We start from the raw sequence: 17,356 nt of genomic DNA, 5'->3' as shown, positions 1-17,356 counted from the left end.
TGTTTTAGATGAAACATCTGGGTAGAGGAGATCACCAGTTTGTGAGTAGTGTGTTTCAACACAGGTGCACAAATTTGCAGAAGTACAAGAATAACCTGGAATTGTGGAATTTTTGAGGTTTACTTTGACCAGTAAGTTTTATAGAAGGTGCTGGGCTACAAATCAGAAACACTTTCATTCTGAAAATCTGTTCAGTTACATCTGCAGTAACATCTTTAATGACAGTCTAACATTCAACAAACACATATAGAACAGTGAAAATCAGCAAATCTTCACATCAGTATTTCATAGAGGACAGAATATAAATGAGAGAGCAGATGAGCTGGACTAGTGTCAGGAGCAGGATCCCAACAACATGAGGCCGGATTGCTATGAAATTACTATGGAATTTAATACAGGTTTTCCTTTTCCACTGCAAACAAATCACAATGACATCGATGAGTTCCTAACTTTTCCTCTGGCGCCACCGTGTGGTTAATATGTGCACTGTTTGATGAAACTAGCCCTCAGTGGTACATGGATTAACAGGAAACTGCATTTCATTTCATTCCCTGTGATTTGATTTTGTTTAATTAACAGTGAAAGTGCTAATTGACCAATAGGAAAATAACTGTAAATGAGACATGACTCTAAAGGTTCATTTCTATCTGTTGTCTGGTGAAGCCAGTTACAGCAGCTGCTTGAAAATGAAAAAGAATTGTCTCAGTTATCACATGCAGTAGAGCTAATTCATACTGACAAAAAAATTAGCAAAATGCACATCAATCATCAGGCTACGTAACACAAAAGGCAACGAAGAAACAGAAAACATGACACACGCACATCTAAGCCCTCCCACAAGATGAATTTTAATAACTCTGGAGATCCCATCACATTTCATCGTCTTTGTTCAAATACGTGTACAACAATGGCATTTCCATCAGCTGCTTCTGTACTGTCGGGTGCTAATTAGCAAAAGTTAGGGCTTACATTAGAATACTAACAAGGTAATCTAAGCCTGCCCCCCCCCCCCCCCCCCCCCCCCCCCGCATAATCACGGCTTCACAGAGCTGCTGTAATCTTTCTAAAAATGCTCTAATTTGCAGACTTTTTTCAAAGCAGAAATATAAATGTTGGATAAAGCCATATTCAAAATTATTGTTTCATTTTGTTGCGACATTTTGAACTGAAGGCTTTCATTGTTATGATAACATTCAAAGAGGAAAATGTAACAATAATCTTGAATAACTGAAAAATTAAGGTACTGATCACAGAACAACATCAATTTTCAAGACTTTGTTTAAACAGCTCGTCAGATTCTTACTATAATGATCAGTAGTTCATACAATGAATGGCAACAACACCTTTATCCAACCGTAGTTAAAGCAGATGGGCTACAGCAACAAAACCCAAAATGAGTAAAGTATTAGTATAATATTGTTATTATTAATTATTGAATTAGTGATATGTTGATGATTTTAAATACTTCTATATATTCCTCAGTAGCTTGATCTAAAATAATGCAATTAATCTGAGAAGTTATAAGTAACTAAAACATTAAGTAAATGGAGTATGAAGTTGAATATTCACATTCAGAATGCGATGGAGTAAAATCAGAGCGCAGCATAGTACAAGTACTTGAATAAATATACTCTGTAACATTCCTGCTGGCTCTATCCATGCTCTCATCCAGTGGTTTTGGGGACTATAAGATTAATGGTACTCTACTCCAGTGGCTATGGTGGGGTGGGGGTTCAGGAAGGGTTGGTGCCACTCTATGCGATTCTTCTAGACACACCCCTGAAAGATGGTTGGACATGGATAAACATGAGACCAGTCGGGCAGAAAGATGACTTTATATTCTGTTTCTAAAATCAGTTTCTAAGTTATTGATTGCAGATGTGAGAGTGCTCTGTTGGTACTCTCTCATGTGCTTAAACACAGCACTAATGAGTCCTTTGGCCTAACATGTTATATACCACGGCCCAAAATGAGCATAGAAACATGTTTATACCTGTAGCATCGCCTCAATCAGCTGTTTGCTTTAGTATTTGTAATCCTGTTGTCTTCTTTCTCTTCTTCTAGACTCTGTTCTTGCTTCCTGGGTCCCTCTGATGTCATCATGGCAATGTAAGAAGCGCTATGGCAACAGTTTCTCCAGTCACGGCACCCTGTGTGCTGGCAGTCCTCCAGACACCAGCCTCCTCCATGACGACAGTTGCCAGGGCAACTCTGGAGGCGGGTTAGTGTGTCAGGCGGAGACAGGTCGATGGATCCTCACTGGCGTTGTCGCCGGGGGTTACGGCTGCGCTGATCCCTCCTCACCTGCGCTCTACACGCGAGTCAGCCGCTTCAGGAGCTGGATCGACGAGGTCATCAATGTGCAAGCACGCCCGGAGGCGCCAAACGCACATATACAAGGAGATCTGCCACACAATGACATAACACACATGCACAGCGAGGGCAAAGATGTGTCCTTCCACACGCACGGCAAACACGCACACGATCAGCAGCCATCAAATGAAATCAATGAGATTAAACACACACACTCTCATCATTCACACACCAAAAACACACACACACGCCGGGCGGAGGACGCAAACACACAAATTCTGGTCTGATTGAGGCCGTGCCGTTGGCTTACCACCTGTGCCATGTGACCGCCTGAGGAGGGTTAAAGGATGAGGAAAAGAAAAGAAAGATGCTCCCAATCTTCAGTCAGTGCAAATGGCCGTCTGTCAAATCTGAACTCAGTCTTCGTGAATCGCGGGTGTGTGCTGTGGGCAGGCTTTCCTGAGCTGTACGGGTCATTTGCGGTGCTCGACGTGTGAGTTTCAGCCCGTTTAGACCGAAACAGGTCGACAGATTTATCAGCACGCCGATCAGGCCCTTTTACTGAAAAAAAAAAAAAAATCCCAATTGCATGTACTTTAAGGAATCTACTGCTCGCGTAAAATATTCCGGGGGGAAAATTTTGAGACGGTCACACAAGAATCTATGCTAATTTCACCTATTTACATTGTGTGAGCTTAAGAAAAAGAGCAACACATCAAGTACAAAGGCTGACTGACCATCACTGATGTCCCTTTGAGATGATTAATGTAGATAAACTCCAAACTCCTCGCAGAAGGTGAGGCTCGTCCCACATTAGGTTTTTATAAAAATCCAGATGTGGCTTTCTTTTTCAAACAGGGCTTCTCTCTTCAGGCTGTTGTCTTATACCTTTACTGGTGAAAGTGCAGTTGTTCATTTGGACCCATGACTAAGCTACTCAACTCAGGACCATACCACTGATTTAGCAAGTTTTAGTGCATTTATTACAAATGAGGTCACTTTGCGTTACACACGTTCTCCTTTAGCTTGTTTCTTATTTGTATAGATTAACCTTATTTGCCCCTTTTAAAGCGCTTATTAATGCCTTACTGAGCCAATCTCTTTGTAATCTCTTTTATCTTCCTTCCTTTCACGTCAACTCTCAACCAATCACGGTCTCTCCCTGATCCTGGTTGACCCGGAGGTCTCTTCCTCGTAAAATTGAGTTCTTCCTTCCCACTGTTGCCAACATTGTACTTACAGGGGACTGTCTGATCATTATAGTAAAAAAGTCTATTGCATCAACTGTTTGGGAATTATTAATACAAAGTTGTTGTACGATTGACTGACAGTCTCATGACCAGATAGGGCAGTTCCCTAATTCTTCTATAATAAATTAAACAGATAAAAGATGCAAAGTTGATTTTAAGTGTTGACCCTGCATTTGAAACATTTAAGGCACAAAGCAATGAAAGTGAAGGTGACCATCATTGGGCTGAAGAACCAAAATAAACCCATCAGAGAGATAGCAAAAACTTTAGGACTGGCCAAATCAGCAATCTGGGACATTCTGATTACACTCAAGAACAACAAGGCCAGATTAGGCTTTGCCAGAAAACAGAGGGACAGATGAAACCAAGATTAACTTGTGGCAGAATGATGGGAAGACAAATGTATGAAGAAGGAGAGAAACAACTCATCAAGTTCTGTCAGAGCTTTGCAAGGGAGGAAGCCGAGCATTTGGTGTTGTCCATAGGTTTTAGACTTCAGGCGGGGTTTTGATCCAAGAATTAAAAACAACTGCTATATTGAAAATAATGCCAGTTAATATGTTTTAAAATGGCTGTAATTCCCAAACAGTTAATGGAATACTTTAGTAAAACCCCTTGAATTAAAGCTGAGACTCTGCACTTTAACCACATATTGATTGCGTGATTGAAAATCCACTGCGATGGTGTGCAGAGGCAAAATTAAAAAAAAAAAAATCTTATTGTCCAAATATTTATGGACAGACCTCTACCTTAACAAACTGATGTAGTGATAAAGTCATGCAAAGTAAGGGATTATTATGTGCTTTGTCTTGATCATTGATATTTGCAGTAAGCAGCAAATATCACACAAACTTAGACTAACCCAATACAACCAAAAGGAAATAAAAAAAAATTGAAATACATATGAGAAATTTAATCATTGTGTGTTACATTATATGACAGAAATGTATGATTTTTTCTATTATGCCAGAACCTTTAATAACAACAAAATGCATATTATTCTTGGTTAAATGAAATAAATTTTAAAAAAATGGTTAAAATAGAATTTTATAATAATGCCAATGATTTTCTTTTGGCTGTGGTTAAAAAGAAGAATCCCTGCTAGTGTGATTAATGTGTTATTAATTAATGTGATTTTTGTGCAATACTAAATCAAAATCCCTCACACTAAATGTCTTATCTGTAGATATTTTCTCAGAGTAGTCTAGGGGTAAACCAGGCCGCTCATCCTATGATAACAGCATAGAACAAACAGCTGCAGGCGTCTGATCATTGATTTCTGATGTCTGAGCAGGGAAACAAAGGAAACGGTGGCTGAATAACAACAACCTTGTTTGGAAATAAGTCAACGGTTGCATTAAGTGTACTGGTTAAAGAGCTAAAATGTGCAAAAACATTGGTATGGTCCTTTAAAATTGTACAGGACTCTCCTTTTAAAGCCATTGGAAGCTGACTGTTGAGTCATAAATATCTTTTTGTACTGGCTCTAGATAGATAAATAGACAGGTCCTCAGATAGACAGATAGCTAGCTGCTACTTCTGCATTTAGATAGTATGTGTTCTGCATTCATTCTTGACTGGATTAGATAGCCGAGCTGGTGAAGTTAAACGTTGTCTGATCTGTTGTTCTCTGAGCAGATGTGTGATCTGACCAGAAGATGGCGACATTGCTCTATTTTAACAGGGTCCGTCAGGTACCCTGGTGGTTCTTTTTATACTGTTTATGCTGTAAGTGTATGGACTTGTGCTTAATATACTGTGAACCATTGTGTCGTGAAGCATCCTGTAACCTTCAACTCCAACATTTCTCCAAGCCTGTTGTTATAATCCTGTACATAAACTCAAGCCCTGCTACCACAGACTTGATGTTTGACCATGCAGATCCTGTTGGTTCATGTAAATACTGTATGTCTCTGGCTGGGCGATGAGGGCGCAGACAGGCTAAAGGGTTTCAGATGTACTCTTGCTTTACCTGTGTTAAACCCATCAGCTGCTCCTCAGTGTAATGTGCTGAATCATGGTTGAGTATTAAAAATGTGTACCTGCTGAGAACAAGTGAGTGTTGCTGTCGTCTCTGTTTTTAGCACCAGATATTTATTAATTAGCTTTCCTGAACTCTGTTTTCCCCATGTGGCGAGAAAACAAGAAAAGAGCTAAAAAATGCAGTTCCTCTAATGACCACTTGAGGCTCTGAAAGGGAGTGAATTAACATGTTTAGAACCTGAAACGGTGGTTTGGTTACTTTTATTGACTGTATTCTACACATGGGCACTTCTCACGCCAAGAAGAAAAGAAAAATGTGGCCAAAATGCTAAAATTCAAATTGTAAATAACCTAAACTAGTGGTTTTGTCCATCTTTTATTTACAGTCTATGTTTTCATGTCCATTAGATCAGCGATCCCCAACCTTGTCTGACAATATTTTCATGGACTGACCTTTTAAGGTGTCGCGGATAAATACAACAAAATAAAAGCAGTAACGGTACCAAAAAAAGAAGATTTATTCATAACACACAAAGACCCAGGGAAACCGAGCTAACGATAAAAAAATAACGATTAAAAACCCCGAAAACCATCAATTTTACACCCGAGCCTCAACTTTGCGGCCCGGTACCAAATGACTGATGGACCGGTACCGGTCTGTGGCCCGCTGATGGGGACCGCTGAATTAGATTATATTGTCTCAACACTTTCCACTAAGAAATATTAAACTACAAGAAAATCTTTCTGATTTTAATAATCTTGGTTGGTTTCCATACTAGAAACATGGATTTTATAAACTGGGGGGGTGAGGGGGGGGGGGGGGGGTGAGATTGCTTACAAAACGTTTCTACCGTCCAAGTAATTGAAAAGTAAATCTGCTTAGCTGCTGCTCTCAGTCACCCATGAGCGCTGTTAATCTCTTCTTTTGTTGGAATGGGCTCCCCTCTGAAATAAAAGGGGATCAGAGGATACCCTTGCTGGACTGGATTGTACAGACTATTGAAAACTGTAGAACGAGTGATTTATAACGAGTATAATTGAGATGGTTTTGTTGGGACAAGGCTAATTATTTATAAATCTGACTAATGATGCTAATGATTTGAACAAGATGGGATGCGATTATTGGGATACAAATTTGAATTTGGGCTGGGAATATCGGATTAACATTAAAGTGTATAAAAAAATCTTTGCTTTTTATCTTTCTCACTGTTTGTCTTCTTGTAACCTTTCCTTAATTTTCCCTTTATTCCTTTTATTTCAGACGTGGATGAAATAGTACAATTTATTCTCATTTAAGGGTACTTATACCACAATGCAAAAAAAAAAACCTAGAAAAAAAGTTAGTTTTATCTGACTTATAGTTCAAAATAATCCTTATTTAACTTGTACTGGGTCCTCTGCCTTAGCTCCACTCCCTTTAAACTGCCTTTCTTCTGATTGGCTGCCACTAACAAACAGCAGATGACCATAGTAGGGAAATCCCCTCCCTCTGATGTCATAGAAAGCCAAGAATAGAAAAAAAAGTGTGAAATTGAGCATCTGAGCAGTCACATGTTTGATCCCATCCCACCACATCCCAAATGCACTCTGGTGGTTATAAAAGGATGGATATCTTTACTGTATACATTTGTAAATGCATTGATTGGAGGATAAGATATCTGATCAGCAATTGGTCGATAATGTGTCAGATGAGTGTATATATGATCGAAATGAAGGAAAATTGTGATAAAACCCCTTCAGATAATGCAAACTAAAAAAAAAAGAATTTTCCAAGTAACACAACTTAAATTGTCTGATAAATCTGTCAAATGTAAGAAATAAATGGTACATAAAAACATCTGCCTAAAACAGGGTCAGCAGCGGTAATACTGACACAAACACCAGAGCAAAAGTTCAGACAGATAATGATGAGCTATAGAGAAACAGTGCACAGTGGTGCGTGCACACGGATAATTGCTGTGTCATTTTCTAATTTAAGCTTGCAGAGCACGTGTATGGGCTGCATTCATACCCTCAGGTGAGTGGATGCATCTGTGTGAGCCAGTGAATAGTGTTATGTGGGCCTTCGGTAGGATACAAGATAATATGTTAGTTCACCTTTAACTGAAAGATTAGAGCCAAGTTAATCTGGCTTATTCAGTATGTTTGAGTATCAGGGCAAAGAAAACACGAGCTCAGAGATGAAAAACAAAAGCTGATATTGTTTTCCAGGAAGTAACATTGTGGTTTACGTAAGCTTGCCGCCATGGCTTCCTGCAGCAGTCTCTGGTGTGAAGAACAGTTTCAGTGCTCAACCTCTGAGGTCTTCACTGAGCCCATGTCTGTTGCAATGTTTCCTCAACTTTTGTGAGGCCTGCTGGGACAATAATGACCACTGCTAGTTTGCAAACTGCAAGCAGGTTAACAGAATTTCTCCATGAACGCCTGACATCTTTGTATGAGAGTCACCTGGAGCCTCCACAGGGTTGAAGGCCTGAAGAGAAAGACATGCTGTGCAATCTTAAGATCACTGTGGACCACAGGTTGCACAAGAATCGCAGCCTTCTTCTGGACTTGCTTAGCAGGACGGAGCGTGTTTGCACTCATTCTAGACTTTGAATGAAGAACTCGACCCATATTTACCCTGTAGCACAGATCCTATGGCTATAATCCTTGTAAAAGCTTAATATCAAGATATGTATTCTACACATTAACAGGATTAAGGTTCAAAAGTGGACATTTCAGTCCTGTCAGACCTAAGGTAATATGTTCAGATGTTCAAACACTTTATGTTTTAGTAAACTTACATTGTGGTGTGGCTCATCTAGACAAGAATAAACACCTGAGAGGATATATAGTATCGGGGTGCTGTGTGCAGGAATAACACAAAATAAACTGCAATGCTGATGCTCATGGTTGCATGATGCAATGGTCTGATGCGTTGTTAACAGTTTTTGGGCTTCAAGGACTTTTGTAAAAGCTTTATGAGACAAAAGATCTGGAGTGAATAGTGTGAAGATACTGAATTTATTCTAACACACATACAACTTCCCCCCCTTAGCTGTGCTGTTTCCTGTGATAGCCTTTGAAACTTTGCTTTTTTTGTACTGCCAGAGACACTGAAATCTAAAAGAGAACTCTGCAACAGCAAAGATAGTGGAACAAGTTTAACTTTTAGGGGTTAAAAAGAGCTTAAAAACATTATTTTGGGGTGAAGTCAGCAAACCTTTTAAGTGGTTTTTGTCAAATTTCAGTTTTTATGTCCCTGTAACTGTCCCCAGTAAATGCTTTAAAAGCACTTTAAAACTTTAAAAGCATTTTGTACTCTTTGATGTGCTGACTTTTGGGACTTGCAGTCAGTGAGCACACATATTTCACCTGGACACTTGATGTTGAAAGCTGGGACATTTGCTCTTTTCTCACTATTATTTTTAAAACTTATATTTTAAAACGATTCCAGTTTTGCAAACTAACCAAATAAACTCACAGTGGATAGAATCTGTGGGCTGTATCTATGAGTCACTGGTGAGTTTCTAGTGGTAGTGACATCAGTGGTTACCACCTTAGGCAGAGGGATTTTGTTTGTGCGAGGCTGACAACAACCGAAATGGGTGGAGCGGGTTTGTGGACTGGATACCGGCACGCCTCGGTGGCAAATGTGTGATTTTATATGATGTTTTTTAAGTAGTTACAAGCATTTTGCAGGATCACCTTGCCACAAAAGCTGAGCATGATTGAAAAGACTTTTACAAACTCTGAGATGAAAGAATGAAAGACGGGGAAAAGTCCTTTCAGACCTCAAAGTCAAAAGTAATTTACATTCAGGAGACTTGTTCTGGCTTTTCTCCCAATTTCATAGGCACTAAAAAGTCAGAGGTCAGAGAGAGCTAACAAGACACATTCCCTCCAGAGTTCCTCCCTTTCTGTGTCTTTGATAAAGTAACTATAAGTGTGGAAGTTAACCAACTGCAGAGCTCTTCTCATTAATCACACAGAAGGCAAAGGAACCGGGGGGAGCTGTCCTACATCCCAGATTCACACACACACAAGCCAGACCCTTAAAATAACCGGGACCATCATAAATAACAACACAAAACCTTTTTAAATGAAGCTGAATCATTACTCAACACTTCAGTGTTCGGCTCAAATAAGACCACTGGAAAACGGTAAAGGCTGAAGTGGTGAGAAGGGAAGCTGCACTATCTGTTGAGCAGTGATTGCTTTAGTCTGTATGTATGTTAATGGCCTGCAGGCTTTGCAGTGTTACTCGGGGCTTAATCTGAATTCGTGATGCGATGACAGTCCTGCACAGAGGGCAAATATTATGCCAGCTGTTGTTGCTCAGTGCATCCTGCCAACCAGTGACACACAACCTACTGCCAGTTTGTTTAACTCTGCTCTAATCAAAATCTTCCTCCTGCAGCAAGCCAGTGTCTCCTTGCTTAACATCGCCTGGGACAAACTAGTATCCTTCCTAAAATTCCCCAAAAGCGAGTATGGGAGCAGAGATTTTCAGCATAGCTAATCAATGTTGCAGTGTTACATAATCTGCAAAGTGTGTTACATCTCTATTAGCGCCAAATTTGGTGATTTCAGGACAAGTATGAGCGACCATGGTGACAGAAAGCACACTGGGTAAACAAAGGGTTTTTGGCAGGTTCCTCTGTCTGGGAATGGATGGAGTGCAAGCGATGGATACCTTTCTACTAAGATTTTTTTCTTTTTAAGAGAAAGGACAAAAATGTTTCCATATGACAGTGGCTTTCATGAGGTTAAAAAAAAAATAGCAACAAAAAAGAATCTAAGTTGAATTGAATGAAAAACAGGTCAACAGCATAGCATTATTATCCTCTGGGGCCCACTGGGGCCAATGCAAACCAACGCATTTTAGCACATTACACCTGGTCAAGACAACCTGCTGAAGTCCAAACTGACCATCAGAAAGGAAAAGAAAGGATTTAAGTGGTCTACCCTGATCTGCACACAACCATCTTTAGGTTTACAAATAACAGTCTGATTAAAGAAGAAACTATTCAGTGTGTGGCAACTCTCTTGGTGAAAATGCCTGTTGATCTCAGAGGCGAATGGCCAGATTAGACACAAACCACTCATTCCAACTGTTGTACGCAGAGGAGTGTCTCTGGACGTACAACACATCAAACGTTTATTAAAGCACATGGGCTACAGCAGCAAAGATCACACCAGCTGCCAGTCGTGTCAGCTAAAACAAAACAGGAAGCTGAGGCTACAAGTTGTACTGAATTGCCAAAATTGGGCAATATAAGACTGATCTGTGCAGTCTGAAAAGTCTCTTCGGCTGTAATACTTGAATGGTAGGGTCAGAATTTGGTGTAAAAATTGGATCCATCCTAATTTGTACTTATAGTTCAGGCTGGTGTTGGTGTAGTGTGCAGTTTGGCACACTTTTGGGGGCTTTAATACCAATTAAGCATTGTTTAAATACCGAAGAATACCCCACGTCCATCCCTTTGACCTCAGTGTTGCCTTCTTCTGATGGCCGCTTCCAGCAGGATAACATGTCATGTCAGAAAGCTTTGATCATATCAAACTGACTTCTTGAACATGACAGCGAGTTCACTGTACTCAAGCCTCCAGTCACCAGAATCGTCATAGATGTGCAGCAGCTGTGTGATGCTGTCATGTCAATATGGACCAAAATCTAAGAGGAATGTTTGCCACAAAGGACAGGAATCCATCTGTACTAACGTGGTGTAAAGCGACAGATGAGTGCATCGTATTGACATCGGCTTGTGTTGAAGCACTCGGTGAAAGTCCTCGCGACAATAAATGACTCTAAAGACAAACCAGTGCTGAAATAGTATTTTTATTAAATACTTTCAAGATCCAAGTTTGAAGAATAACAAAGCTATGATGAAGACCAACTAACACTCAGACAAACACTTGATAGTCGTCAATTCATGGTTGTATTTCATTGTACATCATGATCATGCAAAAAAACTCCAGCATCCATGTGAAGGCTGGGGAGAAAGCGCAGCCCAATATTATATCATTACAACGCAGGGAAAACATCGAGGGCCTCATACCAAGCTACGGCTCCTGAATCTATTTTTTTTCTTTAAATTTTGCTTTTTTTTCAAATATTTTTCATGTCACCTATTAAACATTCTGGATGGAGGAAATTCATATTTCAAAAGATGCAAATATCATATATTAACACTAGCTCCATCCGTATTCCGGTAGGTACATGGTAGAAATGTGTAACTGAAACATGCATATAACTAGGTCTTCCCGCTCTGCTTCGTGACATGTGTAGGTCCCAAAAACCTGCACGCCCACACCAGAACTTTCTCAAAACTCCTCCCGACTGAGCAGGCACGATTTAAAACCACCAAGGGTAGATTAGATAAATAAATAATTTAGTCCTGATCAATATCTATCATTTCATTTCGTCTTTACTGCTTCCCTCTTTCCCCCCTTTTTTTTTTTTTTTAAATTCCTGTGTGCGAGGGACAGTGCAGAACTCCAGCTTGGCAGATCGGCAAATTACCAAAACGACAAAGTTAACAGCAACAACAACGAAAGAACTCAAACCAGTAACACGGAAACAACAGAGAGAGAGAGGTACAAATAAACATCTCAAGAGCAGAGTCTGAACACAGAGGGAGGGGGAGGCGGGCACCTTGCAGGTTGGGGGGTGGGGACGGTTTCGGATACAACTGTCGCACATGGATGGAGACGATTAAGCAGCACGGCGAGGGCGGCGCCGATGGTTGCAGCAGCGGTGTGGATATGTTACACAGCTTAAAAACACCACCAGGCGTGCGCGTGTGCATAATATGATATGAAAAGATGGCTCACAGCATTGTGGGATCAGGACTAACGACACTATTATGAAGGTCTTCATATCTAAATATGCATCTATTAGGCTGAATTTGGGGGGAGGGGTGCTCAAACTACTTTTCAACCTGTTATTTTTCTTTTATTTTTATTCCCCGTCTCGAAAAAAAAAAAAAAAAAAAAAAAACCCAAACAAAAAACAGTCGTACGGCCATGGATCTAAAGCTGGTAGCCTACACAAGCGTGTGTATTCATGTTTGTCGTGATTGGTTGGAGAATTTAAATTACAGGGGAAGACAAAACCCAACAACAAATGTTGCTCCTAATCTACTCGGGGAGGTCACAGAGGTCATGGGGTGATTCCCACTGCCCAAGTGCACAGGATGAGTGTCTCTTAGATACATGTACATATATTACACTTTTCTACATATATCTATACATACACTGTATTTACACAGTGATTATAAACAAACCAGGGCCTTGCAGAAAGCAGAGAAACAGCGTGGGAGGGAAGGTTAAAAAAGAAACTGGTTAAAAGAGAGAAGAGAGGCGGGAAGGGATTAATGAGGGAGAGGTGGCAGCAGCAGCCCACTCTCTCCCTCCACTGCATATAGACATAACAGAACCTGCTAGCAGCTAAGGTTAGCTTTAAATTTGCACAATAAAAATCCCTCATTTTTAAAAACCAAAAAACAACAAAAACTCAGCTGCTTTAAAAAGGAGCCAGAAAACATAATGAAGCGAAAAGGCTCCGGTTATTCACAGGAACGCAAAAGGGATCAGGACGCTAAAAATGCAACAGAACACATACCACCCCCCCACCCCCACAATAACACAGTTTCCGTTCTGGTGAAAAAACAAACAAACAAACAAACAAAATAATAATTAAACAAGCACACAAACACATAAAAAGCCTAAAGTTCTACACTTTGGTGCGTCATGTTTTTGATATCAAGTTTCTCTGGTCATCGACTGTCTGACTGAGCCAACCTGATTTGTTTTTCCCTCTTAAATTCAGTGGGGGAAATAACAAACTAAAAATCTCCCTACATCTTAACAGCAACAGTCCAGGTAGTGAGCAGTTTCTACCCAGTAATCCCTAATGTGACCAAAATCTCAGCTGCTAACTTGACACTCCTCCCTGTTCCTCCGTTATTAGATAGTGAATATAAATGCTTGGTTGGGTTTTGGTGGTTTTTCTGGTACATCTAGTCATAATTTACACAGTATATTCATAACTCATACTCATAAACTGTCACAAGTTCAACTGTAAATTCTCTGCTCCCCCAGGACGTCTCATCTCGCGCGGGCAGAAAAAAGATGGCTGCCAGGGGAGGGACAGAGGGCAAAGACGCGCCCTCCAATCAGGCGCCAGATGCATGCATCATCCCATGGGGGCGGAGTCTTGTGTTCAGCCAGCCCCCAGCAGGTCAAAGGAGGGACAGGATTGGTTGGTATCGTGGAGAGGGATGCGATCTCGCCCGGCCGGGCTCCTGGCACTAGCCAATCCACGCAGAGGACGGACCTCTTAAACACGCTCGCTGAAAAAACACTGCCCCCCAAAACACACACTCCAGTAGACTGGAGGCTCAGGACCACTGGGAGGGGAGGGGAGAGGAGAGAGGATAGGTTGGTACCACAGCTGGAATCATCAGAATGTAAACAGTTCCAAGAATAGTTTGAGTTTATTGCTGGTTCTTATTTTTGTTGTTTCACTAAGTTTGTGTTTTTCTTACAACATCACAGTCAGTGCTGCTCCAGGACTATGACTGAAATCACATTTTTGCAACCTAGGGATGGCAGGTGTGTCTTCAACGCTTTCTGCCAGAAAGGCTTTTCTTTAACTTAAGTTCTTACTCCTGTCAAAGCATCTGATTTACTGATAACCATCTTCGGCTAAATCTAACCCAGATTTCTCTTCTTTTTGCTTAAATTTGCCATTTTGGTGGCGCAGCAGTTATCACTGTTGCCTCACAGCAGACAGTCCTGTGTTTGGACCTTGATAGGGCCCTTTAGCGTGGAGTTAGACTGGAGGCTTGTGCTACTTTGTGCTAGTTTTCTCCAGGAGCTTCAGCTTTTCCTGTCACTGCCCATCTGTGGCCAGATTCTTGATCTCAAGAGTTTGGCCACAGATGGGCAGGAAAATGGCCACAGATAACGGTTGATGATTAAAAAAATAAAAAATCGAATAATAGTCCAACAAGCCCTTCCATCATCCATCATCATCACTTCCTTTTTTCCTATCTTCCTTCCCAATTCTTCCCAAAACTTCATTTCTACCTTCTTTTCATCTTTCATCCCTATCAGTTTTCCTTCTTTCCTTCCCTTCTAACCTTTTCTCCTTTCCTTCCATCCCATAACACCAAACCAAGCCTTATTTAAGCCAGTTGAAATAGTCCATGAAGCACCATTAATTTGAAGTTGAGGAAACAACACCAACCTGGTGATATCAGATACACTAAATAAAGTCACATTAGGGAAAAACAATACAAGATTAAAATGATCAAGGGTCCAGGGGTAGTTTTAGGGGGCATTTTTGGTCTGCCTGCAGCAGAGATTCCCAGCTGGATGTGACTAATGGGATGTCTCAACATTACTAAAAATATTAAAAAATATATATATTTTAAATATTTAAAACTGTCTCCTGTGGACTATTTAGACTTTTCTGTAACTGATCATGTTTAACCCAGTAATGCAGAAACAAAAAAAACTCTTGTGAGGACTAAGGATGTGTACCTGATCACTGTAGTGGTGCAGCAGGCGCTCCAGAGCAGTGGAAGTGGACGTTAAGCCACTTGCCATCGCGGCGATGCCACACTCTGGTCTCCTCTGATTGGCTGGAACGGGGGCGGCCGGTGGAATCCACGAACTGTGTGAGCCGGATGTAGGCGATGCACGCGGCGTCCTCGCCGATCAGGTGCACGTGTGGGTTGAGCAGGGTGGTATGCACGGGCTTGCTGTTTTTGCTCAACACTGCACAAAGTAGAAGATATGTCCATGGTCAGCAGCGACCTCCAAGCATGACAAATGAGCTGCAGTTCCTTCAATCCATAATCGGGTCGTACCTGAAGTTTCCTCACGTTAAAAGGTGAAACAACCATATTTAAGCCTGGCATAAATATGGTTTACGTAAACTGTAAATATTAAGGGCTTGGCTCACTGAAACTATTCAAGTCACTTCAGTGGACCTCTCGTCTTTTTATGTTACAGAATGCCATTTATGTGTATGTCAGTTTTCTGTGTTGATGTGATGCAACAGTCCATGAATGCACCATGCTAACAAAGCTTAGCCCTTCACCTTCTCACGCATACATGATTTCAGTGTGGCTGTGTTCATATTTCACTTACAGTATATGGATCACAGCCCTCACTGGATACAGAGACACCACAGGATTAACTCACACTGACGGCCAAGCAAAAATACTCTTTGACTCTTTGACATTCACTGGGAACAATTCAGCTATTACTGGAAGAACATCTCGTCCCATAAACTGTGCAGTTAGCAGACTTGCCAGCTTTACCTGTAGGAGCCTACAGTGTACCTCACTACATGCTTTAATGCCTGGTACTAATACTGTATAGTGTATTCTTCTGTTATTTGTTTGCTTGCTTGATTTAAAAAAAAAGAAAAAAGAAAGTAACACTAGTGGAGTTTATCCACACTGCCAACTATTCTTGCTATTTCCTAACTTGCCTGGTATTTCAAACCCCTTAAAATAAACGGTATATTATGCAAGTAAAGAAGAAGACTCACAGTTTTCAAAGTAGAATTTGTGAAAGTCCATGCCCTCCACCAGGTTTCCCAGAGCCTCTGGTTCGAAAGAGGTGAGTCCAGGATCGCAAATCCTCCTGAACATGAAAAAAACGAAAACAAGATGAGCCTGTTACCAAATTGCACTCGTTTTCACTCACAGAAAGCATCTGCTGCTTTTCACTTTTACACACAGTTGTACTCACGTGTAGGCATCGAAATCTCCATTGTTGATTGCTTCAATCAGCTGCTCCGTAATCTTGATGATCTCCTGTTTACGAGCTGCAGACAGAACAAGAGACAGAAAGAGGCAAACAGATGGCAGCTGGTGAGATGCCAGTTGGAAGGTGAGACAATAACAGTGTGGTGGGTTTCTGCACAATGACATTTTGTCTCATCGCTTCAGCTCCTGCCTTCCTTCACGCGCTCTTCCTCTGTGGCTACGGCTCAAGTCCCCTCTTTAACCTGGTCGCCCGGATCCAAAAGCTGCCTCGTCACCGGAGCTCGACCCCCATCGCTGTCTCTCGCTCAGCTTCTCGCCTTTGCTACGACACAACAACTGACTGAACACGACTCTCCGCTGTGAGCACACACTGCCAACCAAACAGAAGCAACAACTCTGCTAGTAGAGATCACAGCCTTCCTCACTCGAGGCCCACTTAGCTTTCTCCTGCTATGACCAACTGTTAGATGCACAAGTGAGCAAACTTGCCAGACTTTGATGGTTTTATTCCCTCAGCTATTCCATGAACTGATTAACAGTATCAGTCTGATCAACTTCAATCCCTTTCCTCTTTAAGTTTCTTTATATGTTCTTAGTTAACATCTGTTCCACACCAAACAAGCCATGAACCTACAAGTTTACCATTTATTTATGCTAGTTGCTATTCAGTGTAAAGTGCCTCACACACTTTTAAAGTAACAGTAAAACCAAATGAAGAGATTACACGTGGTACAACCCTCCTCTCCACAAAATCAATCAAGCGATATTTTCTTGTAGTCAACAAATTCTATGAAAAACACTAAAACCAGCAATAAACCGAGAGCACTGCATTTTATTCTGTGCCTTAAGAGCTCTACTGATTTCTAAACACATCAGTGAACCACACTGATGGGCCAGACGACATGCTTGGTTATTAAAATCAGCATGAGCGCTACAGCTTATCTTGACTCACGTAGTTGTTAAGTTGTTCCTTCTACTTTTAAGATGAAAAGCAGAAACAATACAGACACTCCAACGAAGTTTTATTTCATTACTCGG

General features: G+C 41.0%; 2 protein-coding genes across 16 annotated transcripts in view; one reads left to right on the top strand and one right to left on the bottom strand.

The window, feature by feature from the left end:
• LOC146568737 (neurotrypsin-like) overlaps nucleotides 1-5,618 on the top strand; it is a 37,970-nt gene extending 32,352 nt beyond the window's left edge. For both annotated transcript variants that reach the window (XM_085284994.1, XM_085284993.1), the window contains one exon: nucleotides 2,065-5,618. In XM_085284994.1, the coding sequence (XP_085141120.1) occupies nucleotides 2,065-2,600 (536 nt within the window). In that variant the 3' untranslated portion in view covers nucleotides 2,601-5,618. The remainder of the gene's footprint in view (nucleotides 1-2,064) is intronic.
• Nucleotides 5,619-11,354: 5,736 nt separating this feature from the next.
• LOC146568736 (calcium/calmodulin-dependent protein kinase type II subunit gamma) overlaps nucleotides 11,355-17,356 on the bottom strand; it is a 41,642-nt gene continuing 35,640 nt past the window's right edge. For all 14 annotated transcript variants that reach the window (XM_085284978.1, XM_085284981.1, XM_085284983.1 and 11 more), the window contains 4 exons: nucleotides 16,302-16,377; nucleotides 16,099-16,193; nucleotides 15,081-15,317; nucleotides 11,355-13,942 (listed from right to left, as the gene is read on the bottom strand). In XM_085284978.1, the coding sequence (XP_085141104.1) occupies nucleotides 15,085-15,317; nucleotides 16,099-16,193; nucleotides 16,302-16,377 (404 nt within the window). In that variant the 3' untranslated portion in view covers nucleotides 11,355-13,942; nucleotides 15,081-15,084. The remainder of the gene's footprint in view (nucleotides 13,943-15,080; nucleotides 15,318-16,098; nucleotides 16,194-16,301; nucleotides 16,378-17,356) is intronic.

The sequence above is a fragment of the Mchenga conophoros genome, linkage group LG8, assembly GCF_057382185.1.
Source record: "Mchenga conophoros isolate Kocher_MC1m ecotype Shallow Benthic linkage group LG8, M_conophoros_male_GT1.1, whole genome shotgun sequence".
NCBI lineage: Eukaryota > Metazoa > Chordata > Actinopteri > Cichliformes > Cichlidae > Mchenga > Mchenga conophoros.
This window is presented reverse-complemented; position numbering and strand designations above follow the sequence as displayed.